Source organism: Lontra canadensis, unplaced genomic scaffold, assembly GCF_010015895.1.
Source record: "Lontra canadensis isolate GAN:19392208 unplaced genomic scaffold, GSC_riverotter_1.0 scaffold143, whole genome shotgun sequence".
Classification (NCBI taxonomy): domain Eukaryota; kingdom Metazoa; phylum Chordata; class Mammalia; order Carnivora; family Mustelidae; genus Lontra; species Lontra canadensis.
Window position 1 is genome coordinate 3,118,241 of NW_022631137.1, and position 17,948 is coordinate 3,136,188.

The 17,948-nt window shown below is 48.6% G+C and overlaps 1 protein-coding gene across 6 annotated transcripts in view; it reads left to right on the forward strand.

The window, feature by feature from the left end:
• GLYR1 (glyoxylate reductase 1 homolog) overlaps positions 1 to 17,206 on the forward strand; it is a 32,546-nt gene extending 15,340 nt beyond the window's left edge. For 3 of the 6 annotated variants that reach the window (XM_032843781.1, XM_032843778.1, XM_032843783.1), the window contains 11 exons: positions 1,521 to 1,607; positions 2,670 to 2,726; positions 3,694 to 3,744; positions 3,835 to 3,908; positions 6,264 to 6,363; positions 10,698 to 10,808; positions 11,443 to 11,544; positions 12,176 to 12,338; positions 12,651 to 12,830; positions 13,157 to 13,281; positions 16,868 to 17,206. In XM_032843781.1, the coding sequence (XP_032699672.1) occupies positions 1,521 to 1,607; positions 2,670 to 2,726; positions 3,694 to 3,744; positions 3,835 to 3,908; positions 6,264 to 6,363; positions 10,698 to 10,808; positions 11,443 to 11,544; positions 12,176 to 12,338; positions 12,651 to 12,830; positions 13,157 to 13,281; positions 16,868 to 16,942 (1,125 nt within the window). In that variant the 3' untranslated portion in view covers positions 16,943 to 17,206. The remainder of the gene's footprint in view (positions 1 to 1,520; positions 1,608 to 2,669; positions 2,727 to 3,693; positions 3,745 to 3,834; positions 3,909 to 6,263; positions 6,364 to 10,697; positions 10,809 to 11,442; positions 11,545 to 12,175; positions 12,339 to 12,650; positions 12,831 to 13,156; positions 13,282 to 16,867) is intronic. The other 3 variants (XM_032843782.1, XM_032843780.1, XM_032843779.1) reach the window with 2 other exon arrangements.
• The last annotated feature ends 742 nt before the right edge of the window (positions 17,207 to 17,948 follow it).

The window sequence follows — 17,948 nt, forward strand, 5'->3', positions numbered from 1 at the left end:
CTCCCATGTTCACTTCTTCAGTAAATAATGAAACATCTCGTCAGTGCCAGGCATGGCTCCCACCGTGGGATACAGAGTGAACAAAATTGGCAAAGGTCTTGCTTTCATAGAACTCACTGATAATAACATCAGTATCATGTTCTAATGGGGGAAGATACAGAGGGGTCAGGGAAAGCACCCCGATAAGGTGACATTTCCGTGGAGACCTCAAGGGAGCATATGAGCCAAGTAGATCACTGTTGGAAGAGCGTTCCCAGTAGTGCGAAGGCACTGAGGCAGGCGTATGCCTGGTGTGTTTGGGGAATGGCTGGAGGGCCAAGGGTTAGTGCTAGTGAGTTGGAGAGTGGTGAGGGGGAAGAAAATGTAATAGGACATGAATTCGGAGAGTAGGATGGAGTGAGGGTTGTAGAACTTGTAGTGCCCCATAGGCCATGATATTCTAGCCTTTAGCCTGACTATGAGACAGGAAGCCAGTTGTAGGCAGAGAAGTGGTAGCTGCTGTGTACAGTCTAGACTGCAGTGTTCCAGAACAGAAGCGGGGGGATCCCTTTTGCTACAGCCCAAGGGACAGGTGATGGCAGCCTAGCTTGAATGTTAGCAGTGGGGTGGCAAAAGGGGTTCCCAGGTCAGCAGTCGTAAAACCATAATCATCGCCAGCAGATAAGAGGAGGGTGGAATCAAGATGAACCGCAAAGATCTCAGCCTGGTAGAATGCAGCTGCTTTTCTAAGACTGCGAAGACAATGGAAGAAGCCATTGGGGCAGGGAAATCCAGGGTTCAGAGTGGGGCTTGTCAAGATTCCCATGAGATACCAAGTAGAAATGTCAGGAGGGACACTGTGGCTGGAAGATCCCACTTGCGGAAAGGGGGTGTGAGGTAAACTTGGTGGAGGGGACAAGAGCACGGCAGGTGTAAGGCTGAAGCAGCTCGCTGTTCAGGATGGGTATGGGCCAGGCCCTTGGTGAGGAGGTGCACCCCGTTCTACTGGGTCCTGCCCTGGCATCAGCCTGGAGAGCAAATGGGGCTCTTGGTTCCCAGCTGCTCTGAGTTGGAAGTCTAGCTTTGTCACTTAGTAGCTAAAACGCTGGGCACATTTCCTCATTGGCACCATGTAGCTTTCTTAGTGTTTTTTGAGATCTTCTCTGAAGAGGGTACTGTTTTCTTAATGTTCGTTATTGGCCATAAGGACACTTCACTGTGATTTGCTGACAACACTTGCACACCACAGTTGGGCTTTCCAGAGACACCTGTCCTTGTGAAACTTGGGCACAAGAAGACAATTTGTTATTTCAAGAACAGAGAAGAAACCCTTGTTCCCTGTTAATGAAAACTTGCCTGGTTTCCCCCCGATGGACAGTCAGAACCATGCTTGGGGACTGAGACTGGAGTTGGGGTTCTTTTAACATGGAATGTGACTGAAGGAAGCGGAGCAGTGAAGAGGTGCTCCCTGATTTGGCGCAGGAAGACATCTCCTACTGAGGTGACCTCAGTGTCTTGACCATCTGCCTTTCCTTCTGTAGGATCTCACCATCCCTGAGTCTAGTACCGTGAAGGGGGTGATGGCTGGACCGATGGCCGCGTTTAAATGGCAGCCGACTGTGAGCGAGGTAACAAGCTCTCCAGCAGGCCAGGATAAGCCCAGCCTCCAAGCTGGCTTCCTGGCCTGTGTGAGGCGCTTTTCCTTTCCCCATTTTTTAAATTGCAAAACAGTACTGAGGTGTACGAGGGGGAAAATTGCACGTCTCCACCCTCAGGGGTGCTCAGTTTCAAGTTCGATGTAACTTCTTCTAGACCTTTTGGTAGACGCCCCACTCACCCATCATTTATAGAATTATATACCCACATGGGGTTTCTACTCTTGGGAATAGGGTTGGTTTTCACAAATGTGGGATTGGCCCACACATTTTTTTCACTTAATGCTTTATACACACCTTTCACTATTCACATATACAACTCTGCTGTTCAGTAGCCCCTTGTAGTGGATGCCCCAGTCCCCTGTTAAGCCTAACTGTGAAAGCCTTCATTGTCCTCCATTTCTGTTTATATCCGTCCTCCATGAGACGAGACATTCAAGGGTCTGACACCAGATACAGTAGGTAAAACCCTAAGATCGGGAGTCATGAGAATTGATTTGGCCTCCCCTGCTCAATTATCCAGGACTGGTAAATGCTGCATTTTAAAAACACCAATATTCAGGACCCCTGGGTGGCTCAGTTGGTTAAGCGTCTGCCTTCCTCTCAGGTCATGATCTGGAGTCCCGGTATCGAGTCCCACATCAGGCTTCCGGCTCCATGGGGAGTCTGCTTCTCCCTCTGACCTTCTCCCTCTCATACTCTCTCTCACTCACTCTCTCTCAAATAAATGAATAAAATCTTAAAAAAAAAAATACCAGTATTCCTCTTAACTATTTTCCTACACTGTTACTGGAATAATTTTTAGGCCAACCTGACAGAATTCTGTCTTCTCTTCCACTTGTAGCCAGTTTCCCTGTAGGTGGAACAGGGATCAATCATAAAAGGCTTAGACCAACAACGGGAAAGCGCTTCCAGACAGAGTCGAGACTGGCTGCCAGGGGTGTTTTAGCCAGAGGAGAGCCAGTTACCAGGCAGCAGGCAAGGTGACCTCTGGTGGAAGTTAAGTTGTTTTATTCAATCATTTTCTGGTTTCAGCCTGTGAAAGATGCAGACCCTCATTTCCATCATTTCCTGCTCAGCCAAACTGAGAAGGTGAGTTGGTCTTTGACATTCTTGATCCTTGGTCAGGGGCTGGCCTGAGGGGAGAAGGTGGCTCCATGGACCTCACCCCACTGGTCTGTAAAATGAGGCTCTGCTTCTACCGCTGCTCGGAGCAGCAAAATAAGAAATCACAGGGAGGCCCACTTGTGAATCAGGTGTTGTTATGTTTGAAAGTAAACCCCCCCCCCCCCCCCCCCCCCGCCAAAGAAGCATTTAAGACTCAGCAGCTGTGGGTACGTCTGCCTTTGGCTAGGGTCATGATCCCAGGGTCCTGGGATAGAGTCCTACATGGGGCTCCTTGCTCCTCGGGGAGCCTGCTTCTCCCTCTCGCACTCCCCTTGCTTGTGTTTCCTCTCTCACTGTGTCTCTCTCTGTCAAAAAAAAAATAAAATCTTAAAAAAATAAAATAAAAAGAAAAAGACTCAGCAGCTGTGTGGTTGAGACATTTGTGGTTGCCTTTGGAGTCTGGGGCAGAAGCCAGACCCTGTGAGCTTCAGCACTCATGAGGTAGCCCGTGCTGTTTGGTGGATACAGTCTTGGGCTTGCTGTGCAGGCAGCCTCTCTGAACCGTCAGCTTGTGGAGGGAAGGCTTCTCAGTATCTGCAAGGCCGTGAGTTGGGCTGAACCTTGATATAGGACCTGATAGGCTATGGCTTTGGAGTTGGACAGATCTGGGTTGCGAGCCCAGTTGCACTGACTACCTTTGTAATTCTGAGTGTATGACTTTCTGATCCTTAATGTCATCATCGGCAAAAGAAACTTGCAGAGTTGCCTAGATATTTGAGTGAGATAGTGTGTATTCCATTTCTGATGTGTCCTTTGGAGTTCAGTAAAGTTGAACAGCAAATAGGTTTTCAGTGTTAACACCACACTTTAGGCCTAACCTCTTAGGGAAATTATAATGAAGACCAGTTAAGTGTTCAGTTTAATACATGGTCTTTTTTTCCTCCTTTATTAGCCAGCTGTCTGTTACCAGGCAATCACAAAGAAGTTGAAAATATGTGAAGAGGTACGTAGGTTCCACGCCTCCCTATTTTTCTCTCACTGGGGCCTTTGCCGTGGGCAGACTGACCTGATGAGTTGTGCTTCCTTTCCCTAGGAAACTGGGTCCACCTCCATCCAGGCAGCAGACAGCACGGCCGTGAATGGCAGCATCACACCCACAGACAAAAAGTAGGACCTTTGATGAAAAGGCTTCTTGTGGTTCTAGTTCTGTTAGGGAATAGGGGATAACCCCAAGGGGCTTCCTTAGGGGTTGTATCCTAGCCGTTGCTGGGATTGAATGGAGAGAAAGAGGGAAAGGCGTAATTTTTAATGAGTTGCCTGGGAGTAATTTGACCTGCAGGCGACCAAGGTCCTATAAGGACATGGTGGGGTTGCCTTCATAGCACACTGGTGAGTCTTGGAGCTGGAGGAACACTCAGTTTGATGGTTCTCAGACTTTCCCCTAACTCAGAATCAGCTGGAAGGCCACATGTCAAGCATCAACTGCTTGGCCCTACCCCACCCCACCCCCAGGGTTTCTCAGTAGTTCTAGGGTAGATGTGGAGGGTTTGTATCTTGGACACCTTCCAGGGTGTGCTGCTGCTGCCAGTCAAAAGACCACATTTTGAGAACCACTGGCTTAGTAGAACATTGATGAAGACCCTGAAACTGGCTGTGGTGGGGGCGGGTGGCTGGTGAGAGGTGAATCACCATCATCCCACCTTCCCCAGCTCTCCCTGCTGTTGCCACTGGGTCCTTCCCGCATACCTGCCAGCAGCTCTCTGGGGTGAGCCTGGACTGTGGTCCACACACCCTGCCTTAGCTTGTACCCGCACGTCCCTGCCTTTCCTCTGGCGGTATTTACAGTCGTGTGTCTAAAAGTGCTAAGGTGGGGCACCCTCCTGAGTGCCAGGTCTGAATTCTCCCTGCGTATCTCCTGTACAGTTCTTTCTCAGAGTGAAAACAGTACACCTTTTACTTTATTCGTAATTTTTTGTGCTGATGATATCCCTGATTCTACTGGTTATTTTGGGTGAACAGCCCTGGGGAGAGTAGAAAAAGCAAAGGCATGCTCTATGCTAATGAAAGGGGAGATGGGTGTCACCTACTGACTTAAGGAGGACTGTATAGTCTTTAAAAAAAAAAAAAAGTGAGGCTGAGGCCAGTGTCCAGTGCTTTCACCTAAGACCTTTGTTGCCCCATTAGTCAAACCATTTTTGGACGTGAATGTGAAGCTTACTAAAAAGCGAAACAACTGTGTGGTGTCCTAGGCATCCTGGAACGCCAGGAAAAGAGAATTAGTCTGCCGTGACGTCGAGTCATAGGGCAAGCTTCCCCTACCCAGACAAATATGTGTGACAGAAGATCTCCTGGACTTGAGCCTTGGCTGCAGACTCAGTGGGCAAGGGTGCCATGTGGTGAGGAAGGTGGTGGGCTCTCTCCATCCTTGGAGTCAGGCTAGGACAGAGAGCACGTGGGAGTTCATATCCCACCGGGGATGGGGGGAGACCGTTTCAGTACAAGAGCCAGTTTGCAGGGGTAGCGGCGAACGTGAGCCCCGGAGACCGAGGATACTAAAAGGGTAACTCAGGAGAAGGCAGACAGGCTGCAGAGAGGGTCTGGAGCTGAGAGAAACCCAACCGAAACCAGAGCACCACGTCATAAGGAATGAAGGAAGAGGCATTGGTTAGCTCTATCCCATGCAAGGAGTGAAGCGCAGGAGCGAGAAAAAGACCTCTGGGCAACATAAAATCTGTAAGAGCGCATAGAAATAGCAGTGGTAGCTAACAGCCCCTAAGTACTCAGCGTTGCGGGAGGAAGCAGGCCGCAGGAAGCGAAGGTAAGCAGAACTTAACGTCCGCCTGTGCTCAGTCCCCCAGGATGAGCATGGGCTGCAGTTAGAGGGGCCAGGTGGGGAGCCGCGGACGGGCCAGCGCAGAGCAGTGCCAGACAGGTTCGGGAGAAGGCAGGCATAGGGAGAATGCACGTTCTGGAGAAGATTGGCTCCAGGCTTTGAAAAGGGTCAGTGCCCGTCTCTGCTAACAGCAGGAACACCACAAAGGTAGTGTCGGGTGTCGAGCTGGGGAGGGAGGTGAAGACTGCGATCCCGATCCCTGCAGTTGAGAAGTTGGCTGGCTCTGATCACATTGCTTCAGTTCCTTGTCACAGATTCTGATGTGCTTTAAAATGACATCCGAAAACCTGGCGTTCAGGGTGGCTGACTGGGAAGCCGCTGCAAGAGTTGAAGGCAAATGCCTGCTTTCTCGCTGTGCGGGAATCATGGGCTCAGACGCTCTAGCAGAGCAGTAAGGGAACAAGTTGGAAGACTTGCCCTAAACCATATGAGGCACACTTCTTTCTGTGGCAGGCAAGGATTTGGAGAAGCCCATCTAGATTGAGGGACACTCTGAAACAACGGCATGAGGAGAAAAGGCCCAACGTGCACACACTGCTGCTGGCTCTGCAGAGGCGCTGTGGGCCGCTGAGTGAGCTTTCTGGTGCGTGGGGCCCCACCCTGAGCCCGTCCGTGTCCCTCTCTTTCAGGATAGGATTTTTGGGCCTTGGCCTCATGGGAAGTGGCATCGTCTCCAACTTGCTAAAGATGGGTCACACAGTGACTGTCTGGAACCGGACTGCAGAAAAAGTAAGTATTCATGGGGTTGCTTATCAGGCGGGGTGGGATAACACCTTGACCCTTGGAGTTGGAGTGGCTTAAGGATAGGGATCTTCCTGTTGTCTCCGATCAGCGTTCTGCCCAGGTGGAGTGGGAGAAACCAGGCTCTTAGTTCAGGCAGGTAAAGCTGTAGGTATATGAGCTTAAGAGGTGTGTTTTTTGTGTGTTTTGTTGTTTTTGTTTTTTTGTTTTTAGTTTCAAATTTTTATTTAAATTCTTGCTAGTTGGGGCACCTGGGTGGCTCAGTGGGTTAAGCGTCTGCCTCCGGTTCAGGTCATGATCTCAGGGTCCTGGGATCGAGCTCCACATTGGGCTCTCGGCTCAGCAAGGAGCCTGCTTCCCCCTCTCTCTCTGCCTCCCTCTCTGCCTACTTGTGATCTCTGTCAAATAAATAAATAAAATCTTAAAATAAAATAAATTCTTGTTAATTAACATGCGTGGTAGCAATTGGTTTCAGGCGTAGAATTTAGTGATTCGTCACTTGGAACATCATCCAGTGCTACATAGTGTGTATATGTCCTCACAGGTGTCCTCCTTGATGCCCATCACCCATTTAGCCCATCCCCTACCCACCGCCTTCCATCAGCTCTTTGTTCTCTATAGTTAAGAATCTTTAAGCTTTGGGGCCCCTGGGTGGCTCAGATGGTTAAGTGTCTGCCTGCAGCTCAGGTCATGATCCCAGGATCCTGGGATTGAGCCCCACCTTGGGCTCCCTGCTCACCAGAGTCTGCTTTCCCCTCTGCCTCTCTCCCCTGCTCATGTTCTCTCTCTCAAATGAATAAATAAAATCTTTAAAAAAAAAAAAAGGAATCTTTAAACTTTGGATGTTATTATAAAAAGTAAACATTTAAAAATCCTCAGATATAAAATAAAGGGAAAATTCTCCCTTTCCTGCCATTACCTGAGGTAGTTCAGGTCAGATGTTTGTATCCTTTTTTGCACATGAAAATATATGCGTGTGTGTGTATTAGTAGCTCACTGATAGTGAGTGCATAGAGATAGATCTGCTTCTTCCTTTTTAATGGCTGCACTGTGTTCTCTTACTGGGATTGTATTAACAGCACTGTACAGTCGAACATTCTGCAGTGCTGGAAACGACCATGTCTGTACTGTCCAGCATGATAGCCACTAGCCACTGTGGCTCATCAGCACTTGAATCATGGCTAGTATGGTGGAAGAATTGAATTTTTAATTTATTTCACTTAAACGTAAATAGCCCTCCATGGCAAGTGCCCACCAAAGTGGACAGGACAGGATTAGAAGTTCTTTTTTTTTTTTTTTTTTTTTAAAGATTTTATTTATTTATTTGACAGAGAGAGATCACAAGTAGACAGAGAAGCAGGCAGAGAGAGAGAGGGAAGCAGACTCCCTGCTGAGCAGGGAGCCTGATGCGGGACTCGATCCCAGGACCCCGAGACCATGACCTGAGCCGAAGGCAGCGGCTTAACCCACTGAGCCACCCAGGCGCCCCAGGATTAGAAGTTCTTAACCTAAGGTGGTGGTCCACCACTTCAAGGGTCTGTGCATGCCCTGAAATGGAATTCCAAGTGCAGATGTGCACCTTTTGTAAGGGAGAGGGGCCATGGCTCCTCCCATCATGTTCTTATCCGACAAAAGGTGAAGAACGGTAGTCGGAGTACCGAGAAACTAAAGCCCTGTAGTGACCAGGAGCACACGAAGAGAGATCGAGGAAGGACCAGCCTGTTGGGGGACAGGTGTGGCTGAGTATGTGTTTACATAGTGACTGAGCAAGCGCCCTCGTGGAGCTAGATGCAGCTGAAAGGTTGGTTGCTGAAAGAGGTGTCAGAGCTGATGGGTTTGAATGAACAGAAATGTCTTAGCAAGGTAAAAAAAAAAAATTTTTTTTCACTCTAATGAAACAAAGGCCTTTTCAAGAATAACAACAAACTGGTTGGAGAGTCAAGAGGGTTGGGGAAAGGGCACTGAAAGCTGTGCTAAAAGGTTTGGGCTTCCCCTGCTGGGCATTGGGTACCTAAGGCAGAAGTCAGAGGGTTTCCCTTGTAAGTACATTCACTTTTGATAGAGGTGCCTCAGGTCACCCTGTATCTGGATTGAAAAACCTAAATATTATATAAACATGGCCATTCTGTCTAAATTAATTTATGGGAAAGCAGGAGAGCAAAGCAGTTACGAACCTCGGTTTGGAATCAGACCTAAATCCAAGTCACAGCTGTCTTGCTCACCCTCCCCAGCAAGATTGGTTATCTTCCTAAGCCTCAGTCCTCATCTGTAAAATGATGGCCGCAAAAGCAAAAGATTAGGGGTGCCTGGGCGGGCATTCGGTTAAGCGTCTGACTCTTGGTTTCAGCTCAGGTCATAATCGCAGGGTCCTGGGATCGACCCCCACGTTGAGCTCCATGCTCAGCATGGAGTCTGCATTTTGGCTCAAGTCATGAACTCAGGGTCGTGAGATCGAGCCCCACGTCAGGCTCTCCACTTGGCATGGAGGTTGCTCAAGATTCTCTCTACCCCTCTCCCTCTGCAGACGCCCACCACTCATATTCACTCTCGCACTCTCTCTCTCAAGGAAAAAAAAAAAAAGCCATGTAAATCTTCGACAATCCCTGTGTAATTTTTTTTTAAGGATCTTGATTAGAAATTATTCCCTGGCATAGTAAATGGGAAACATATTTTCACTTTTTCAGAAAAGAGTAATTTGATTTCTCCTAAGCAAAGTTTAAAATGTAAAGCTGTATAGTAAAGGCTAAGATGCATGTGTAGGGTAATAAAGACACACACCCGTCAGCTAGACCGGACAGCTAGGACTTTGTCTGATAGAGGTGGCTCGCTGCAATCAGTGAGATAGGAGAAAGGCCAGTCAGTAAGCTATATTCAGAACAACTGGTTAGAAAGTTGAGGAAGTAATAATCTCACTTCATACCCCCTACTAAAGTAAATTTCACGTAGATTGAGAGGGACAACAACTCAAAGTGCTTATAGCAGAGATGATAGAGAAAAGGTAATATATTGATTTTATTAAATATATTGATAACTTCAAAATAAAAACTACCTCACAAAAGAAACAGCAAACAAAGGTATTAAATTTAGAAGGTTCAGTAATGAATAGTGATCAAAATATAGCAAAAAGTTGCTGTTGTGGGCTGGTTAAATCATCAAGTAGGACAAAATTTTTGTGTATTTGTGGATGCTTGTTTGTTGTTTTTATTTTTTTTTTAATTTTTAAAAAGATTTTATTTATTTATTTGACAGAGATACACCGAAAGAGGGAACACGAGCAAGGGGAGTGGGAGAGGGAGAAGCAGGCTTCCCGGAAGCAGGGAGCCCAATGCAGGACCCAATCCCAGAACCCCAACATCATGACCTGAGCCGAAGGCAGATGCTTAATGACTGAATCACCCAAGCACCCCTTGTTGGTTGTTTCTAAAGTTTGTACTGATAGTGGTTTGAGACCTTGCTGATGATCTTTATAAATTCACAGCTCCAATGGAAAGCCATTTGTCTACATTTATTAAGAACTTTAAAGCTGTTTGGAGCCTGTTGCTTTCCGAAACCTAAATTCAAAACACACAGGAAAGGTATTGTACGTGAAGATATTTGTTGGAGTCATTTATAATTAAAAGCAGGCTACATAACTAACTTCAGGAGAGCTATTAGGTACACTCAGGTCTATCTCAATGGAATATTCTGCAGCCATCTATTATAAAAGACTACAGTATGCATAAATACATATCACACACAGTATTGAGAGTTGGATACAAAATAGTAGGTTCACTTTATTCTAATTACCTTTTTAAATGCCTTAGAAGAGGAAATAACACTGAAATATTAATGATGTTTTGCTATGAGATATTCTGGGTAATTTTAATTCTCAAGGAAGAAAAGTTCATGCTTTTAGACTCCCAGAAACATCTTGGTAAGAGCAGCAGCTTCCCAGCCCCAGCCCTGCTTCCCCAGCACAATGTGGATAGCCTGGGACACTGCGCACGTTTTGCCACAGCCGAGACAGCCACAGAGGGCTGCGAGCAGGTGCTGTTTGCATCCTGTTCTTCAAACAGGAAACCTTCAGCAGACACTTGTTTTATGCTTACTGTGAAGTAGAACATCATTCTAAGCACCAGGTATGCAAACACAAGACAGTCCTTAAGGAGCCCCATCCACTTCCCTTAGAAAGGCAGACCATCGCCTCTGGTGTCCCTGGCTCCTAGCCTCAGCCTTCTGCCTTGGGAGGCCAGCTCGGAGGACTGCGCAGCGTGTCTCTGGCCTAGCTGGTGTGTTTGTTGTGCACTGCCTGCAGCTCACATTAGGATCTGTGACTTTTGCAGTGTGATTTGTTCATCCAGGAGGGGGCCCGCCTAGGAAGAACCCCCGCTGAAGTCGTTTCAACTTGTGACATCACCTTTGCCTGCGTGTCCGATCCAAAGGCAGCCAAGGACGTAAGGATCCCCTCCCTCCCCTCAGTGTCTCAGGTGGTGGCCAGGAAAGCTGGCTGGCCTCCCTGCCTTCTCCCCTGCCCATGAGTGAGTGTCTATAGCATGCGGGAGGGTTGTATTTCCCATCTGGGGCCATCCCCCATTGTGCAAGTTACCTGCATAAATTCAGTACAGACATCCTTTAATTCAGAACAAAGAATGAAAATAACTAGGGTCCCTGCGATCTATGCCGGCTGTCCTCATGTATTCTTATTTTGTGTACCTGGCAAGATCCTTTGTTTAGCTGTGACTGTATCTGCATGTTTTGTAAGTTCAAGTACAGTAATCATCTTGTTAAACTGGTAACTAGTTTAATCCAAGTAAATCCAAAGAAGCCCCCCAAAATACTGAGGTTATTATTTAAATGGGAGATTTTTAGTGAAAAGGAACATGCATGTATTGTTTTGAAGATAAATGGGAATAAAGTAGAGGTATTTTTCTCCCTCAGGCTTACTTATTTGCTGCCCCCTTGCAGCCTTAATACCTCCTAATCAGGAAGTGAGCCAAAAAAGTAACAAGATTCTGACCTTAGGTCTAAGGGGCTCCTGGGCGTCTGGCTGGGAGCCTGGGCTATTGCTTTTCCCTTGTGTCCCCACAGCTGGTGCTGGGCCCCAGTGGTGTGCTGCAGGGGATCCGCCCCGGGAAGTGCTACGTGGACATGTCAACAGTGGATGCTGACACAGTCACCGAGCTGGCCCAGGTAGCGGCCTCGTTCATGCTGGCCCTCCAGCGTCCTTGGCAGTTGGAGCCCAAGACTCAGGCTGATTGATTATGCCTGAGTGAGCAGCTTGGTTACTCTAAAAACCAAGCCAGGAGAGGAGGAGAGGCTTGTAGCCTTGGAACTAGCCTGTCTTCACTTTCTGCTTTCCAAGCCACAGCTAATCTGAACAGCCGTGAGAGGAGAGGTGCTGCTGGGATGGGCATTAGGTCGTGTAGCTGCCAGCCCCACAAGGGGAAGCAGTGCAGGCTTCCGGCAGGGCCTTTTTGGTTTAGGCGGCCATCTGCAGTTGTCACCAACAGTATTCTCCCCGCCTGAGCTCCTGGGCCGAGTGAGCGGGCGGTGACTTCTGGCCCCTGTGTGTTCTGAGCGTGGCTGAAGCAGGGAAGGGCAGTGTCTGGAGGAGGTGTGCTCAGCCAAGCCATCGGCGTGGTCAGGCTTGGTCACTGCAGGAAATTCAGAGTCCGTGGGAGTCTCTGGGGAGACCCCCTCTTCTCTGTGTACTGCATGAAATTTAGACGCCTGTTCGGGGGCTCAGTGTGGAGGGCCAGGTGTCCCACTTGCCATACCCGAGAGAGGCAAGGCCTTCAGAAGCTGTGACTTTCCTTTCTAGGTGATTGTGTCCAGGGGGGGCCGCTTTCTGGAAGCCCCAGTCTCAGGGAACCAGCAGCTGTCTAATGATGGGATGTTGGTGATCTTAGCAGCCGGAGACAGGGGCTTGTATGAGGACTGCAGCAGCTGCTTCCAGGCAATGGGAAAGACCTCCTTCTTTCTAGGTAACACGCCTGCCCACCTGTCGGGCCACTGCAGGCCCGGAGGCTGGGTGGGCCACATCCCCTGTAGACCGCACTGACGACTGCGCCCGCCCGCACGGCCTCTGCCTGGGGCCCCGTGGGAAGGTTCCCTTTGACTTGCACAGTCAGTGCCTGGAAGGAGGAAGAGCCCGAAGGGTCAGAGCCCGTTCTGTCAGGGGCAGCTGAACGGGCCGCCCCTGGGTGCAGAGGTGGGTCCGAGCAGGGGCGAGGGTGGGCAGAGAGCCCCTCCCTCGCAATTCTTGGAAAGCGACCGTGATTCTCTGCCCTGGCCAGGTGAGGTTGGCAACGCAGCCAAGATGATGCTGATTGTGAACATGGTCCAGGGAAGCTTCATGGCCACCATCGCTGAGGGCTTAACCCTGGCCCAAGTGACAGGCCAGTCCCAGCAGACACTCTTGGACATCCTCAATCAGGGACAGTTGGCCAGCATCTTCCTGGACCAGAAGTGCCAAAGTGAGTTGCCGCTGGCCTCTCCTCCCGCATCTTAGCTGTGATTGGAGCTGAGAAACCGCGTCCGGTTGCTGCCACAGAGCATCCTCTTCTTCAAGGGCTGACTGGTGTGAAAGAGGCACCCTCTCGGGTCAGCCCACGCCCTCCACGCCCTCTGTCACGGGGATCCAGAGACAGGGCAGATGGGATTTGGGGGTACTGGCTGCGGACCGGTTTCCTCATTGTCCCAGGAGGGAAGAAATGCTAGACGTTGAGCCCTGGTGGTCCAGCAGATAGTTTCTTAATTTGGGTCCATTTAATCCTTCTGTTCTGTGGCTTTCCCTCCTCAGATATCCTGCAAGGGAACTTTAAGCCCGATTTCTACCTGAAGTACATTCAGAAGGATCTGCGCTTAGCCATTGCCCTGGGGGATGCCGTCAACCATCCTACTCCTATGGCCGCTGCAGCCAATGAGGTAAGTGCAAGAGGCCCGATCTGACAGCCTTCCCTTTGCTTTTAGGCTTCCTCCCCTCTCTTTGCTTTGTTGTCTCTTTGTGTCTCACCTCTTGAATGGAAGCTCAGGTCGCTGATTCTAGACAGGAGCATTTGAAAGCATACATTCCCTTCTGAGCCCGCTTACTTGTAACCCTTGTGATTTCATTGACCTGCGGATTACTTAAAAGTGCATCAGTCAGATAATTGGAGTTGTCCTGCGAATCTAATAGTTATTGATTACTGATGTATCTCTGTTGTGGTTAAAAAACAGATCCTGGGTGGCTTTTAACTCTAAATTTATTGAGACTTGTTTTGCGGCCCAGCAGATGGTCTGTCTTGGTGGGCGTACCGTGTGCACTTAGGAAGACTGTTCTCCACTTGTCGGGTGCTGTGTTCTGCCAATAATCAGTTAGGTCGAGGTTAGTTAGTGGTTTTTCAGATCATCTTTATTGGCCTTTTTCTCTGGTTCTTTTGGTTGCTGAAAGAGAGATATTAAAATCTCCAGCTATGATTGTAGCATTGTCTGTTTTTCCCTTTAATTCTGTTACCTTTGAAACTATTGTGTTTGGGTTTTTAGCCATTTGTGATGGTCGTGTCTTCCTGATGAATTTGGCCTTTAATTATTATGGAATGTCCGTCCTGACCTTTGTCTTGAAGCCTATTGCCTGGTTTTACCATAGCTGCTGCTGTGTACATGGTATATCTTTTTTTCATTCATTGACTTTCAACTAGTATCTTTATATTTAAATGGTATCCTCAGTGTAGAGCCTGTCGGTGGGGCCTGCATGTGTATGCATTCTGCCAGTATCTGCCTGTTAACTGGAGTGGTTTGGTCATTAACATTTGTTTGAGTGACAACGCAGCACCCACATATGCACTTCCTGAAAACAGTTGGGTTGGGGAGGGGGTTATTTATTTGTTTAAATAAGTTTAAGTAATCTGTATACCTGATGTGGGGCTCGAACTCATGACCCTGAGATCAGGAGTTGGGTGCTGTACCACCTGAGCCAGCCAGGGGCCCCAGAAAGAGTTGTTGAGAAGGTCATCTTCCTCAGCCTGACAGAAGGGACGCCTTAAAAAAAGCTGAGGACTATTTCATTACTGTAGAGTTACAATCAAAACCGTATTTTGTATAAAACACAAAAGACATAAATTGATTTATTTTAGAGGCTGTATCTTCTAGGAACTTTAAGAGGATACACATTCGATTCAAGTTAAATAGAAGTCTCAAGTGGCTTGTTCCAGTGAAGAAGAAACGCAGTTGTGCTCTTTGCAGACGTGGCCTTTCAGAATGTGTAATCAGTCTCCTGCCCCTTCCTTGTCTGCCTGAGCGTTTCAGGGAGCTCACTTCACCTCTTTAGGCTGCAGTACAGTTTCCGGTTCCTCCTGTTTGTTTTGCCTTGGATTCTCTCTTAGCAGTGGACTTCTCTGTGTGTTTTATAGAATTTTTTCGGTCGATTGTCTTTAACTGAAGTTACTTCGGAAGGGATCTGCGTGTGGCTTGTGTTGGCAGTGTGCTCCGTGATTTCTGACCTGCCTCTGCCGTGGCTCTACAGGACTCGTTGGCTTGAAAACAGACATTTTGGTTCATTTCTCAGGGGAGCGTGGTGCTTTCTGGAGGGTGTGAATTTCGGTTCCTCACTGGAGCCCAGCGTTCAGGATCTTGAGGTTCACCCGTCCATTCACATTTAGTCTTTGTCTTAAAGTCTGTTGATGTGTGGTTGGATTTAGAGCTACCATTTGATTGCTCTTTGTCCTTTCTGACTTTTGTCTATCCCTCCTTTTTTATCGCCTTTTGGATTATATGACTGTTTTTTAGAATTCCATGTTCTCTGTTGGCTCTTTAATAATGCCTTGTTTCTCTTTTATCTTTGGTCTAGAGATTGCCGTGTGCAAGGATATGCAATACGCTTACTTCATGGCCCACTTAGAGTTAATATTTTACTTGTAGATCCATTTCCCTCACCTGCCCTCCCTCCTCCTTTAAGGCAGGGTTTCTTAACCTGGGCACTGTCGCCGTTTGGTTGCGGGAGCGGCCCCGTGCGCTCCAGGATATTCAGAAGCATCCCTGTCCTTAAGCACTAGACGCCCGCAGCGCCCTCTCAGTTGGGAAGAGGTCTGTAGACACTGCCATGTGTCCCGTGGGGCAAAATAACCCCAGGTTGAGAAGCCCTGCTTTATTATTTTTTTAAGGTTTTATTTATTCATTTTGTGAGAGAGTGGGAGCAGGCACGCGCACGTGTATGAGTTGGGAGGGGCAAAGGGAGAGGGCCAAGCAGACTTGACACCGAGTGTGGACCCTGACGTGGGGGCCTGATCCCACACCCCAGTGATCGTGACCTGAGCTGAAATCAAGTGTCGGCCCCTCTGAGCCACTAACTCAGGCACCCAGGCACCCCAGGAGAACCCCTGCTTTGGGGAATAGATGTCCTGTGTGTTACATCTGCCTTTGTTCTAAACCTACCAGACAATGTTGGAATGTTTTAAGTGGTCGTATGTTTTTTTTTTTTTTTAATTAAAAGAAAAAAATAATTTTATATTTCTCTAATTTACCATTTCCAGTGTTCTCCATTCTTTTCTGAAGATTTGAATTTCTCTCTGGTATTGTTCCCTTTCAACTGGAAGAACTTGCTTCAGCATTCCCTGTAATGCAGGTCTGCTGGCAACGATTCGTTTTCTTTTCTCTGAAACGGTCTTTATTTAGCCTTCATTTTGAGCTAACAGCTATACCTGAGCTATAATGGACACTCAATTATCGTGGCTTCAACTGGACCATGTTTTAAAAAAAAGACAAAGATGCAGCTATGTGGGAGGAACCTTGTGGCCAACTGCATTTCCTCAGTGTGCCTGGACGCCACACTGCCCTGCTTGGATGGCTTTTTAATTCTCTTCACGCTCGTTCGTAGTACTCACCTAGTGGCTCTGGAGTGGCTGTCAGCCACCAAGCACTGTTCTAGGCTCTGGGGACATGGTGAGGGGCCGCCCGTTCCCTTCCTTGTGGAGCTTAACGTTTTAATGGAAGGAGGCACAAGATAAGCAGACAGGTATTTAAACAAGAATTCTCTGAAGGTTCAGAAGTACGAATAAAATAGTAAGATAAGGTGACAGGATAAAGTGGTGCAGCCGCTGCTGTATATGCTATATAGACTGGTCAGGGAAGGCCTTGGAGCTGACTGGGAAGGAGCCAGCTTTGCCTAGGGAAAGGCATCCGATGCAGCGGGAAGGGCAAGGATAGCAGCCCAGAGAATAACACAGGGAGACCCTAAAGGCAGGAAGAGACATGACTATAATTACTAACGATGCTCTGAGCACTTTACCTCCCTCGCTCCATTTAGTCCTCATGATAACCTTGTTATCTTCTCCATGACATCAAGGAGTAGTAACGAAGACAGAGAGACCGAGGCACTTTGCTCAAGCTCAGTGGAGGGTGGCCAGGAGTTGCACCCAGACAGCCTGGACTCCAGAGCCTGCCTGCCTGACCGCATCTAGAACTACCTCCGCAAAGCAGATTGTGTCTTTAAGTCAGCTCTGTGGCCAGAGACTGAGCCCATCTCCTTTTTTTCCAGGTGTACAAAAGAGCCAAGGCACTGGACCAGTCTGACAACGACATGTCTGCCGTGTACCGAGCCTATATACACTAAGCCCTCGATACCCCACCCCTGCCCCCCAGTCTTCCCTCTGACCCCTCCTCCTCACATGGGGTTGGGGTCCTGGGACTTAACTCTGGACCAGTCCACCTGTCTCCATCTCCTTTTATACAGACTTTTGAGACTTGCCATCAGCACAGCACACAGCGTCACTCCTCCCCTGGAGGTCCTGGGGAGGGGAGGGGTGTCAGCAGGATTGGCCTTTGGGAAAGCTCTCGAGCTGGACACTGGCCCCGGACTAGGTGGCTGTGTGTTCATACACACACACACAGAAATACACAATACACACAACCCCTACATACCACACACTGGCTCTCGCCCCAGGATAGAACCTGCCCAGAAAGTGCTGCCTGGCTTTTTTTTTTTTTTTTTTCCTTCCTTCTGAGCTTGTCTTATCTCAGACCCTTTCCATTCAAGGAACTAGAATCAGCAGTAAGAACTGGAAGCCTTTCCACTGCTTCCTTCCCTCAGAGCAAAGAGGCTGTGGTTACGTCCACATCCCCCTACCGGATCCTGCGTGTGAAAAAGAGGCTCTGGGGCAAGATGAGCCACACCGACTCCAAACAGGGTCCTCATGGGCCCTCCAACCTCAGGTGACCAGCTGATGAGGATTGTCATGTTTAAGCTACCAATGTGCAACCAACTCTCCATAAATGCCTTTGTGAACTGAAAAGAGATTGGCGAAGTTGAGCAGATGCAGGGCTCTGGCTCCCTGGGGAGAGCAGCAGATCGCCAGCACATTAGGTGAGCCTCACGGAAGCCTGCTCTCCTCGCCGCTCTTGAGCTCCTGCCCCAGAAGTCACCGTCACTGCAGAGCCCTGGGCTGGGATCAGACTTCCTTGCTTTGGTATAGGGGGAGCTCACTCCTCACCAGGCTCTCTTAGTATTTGGATTTGCATTCCAGCCCTTGGGAAGGGGATCCTGAGGGCCACCAGGGAGGAGTGAAGAGGGAGGAGAGGGGTTCCTTCCTGTTTTCCGTTATGCTGCAGACTCCCACCTG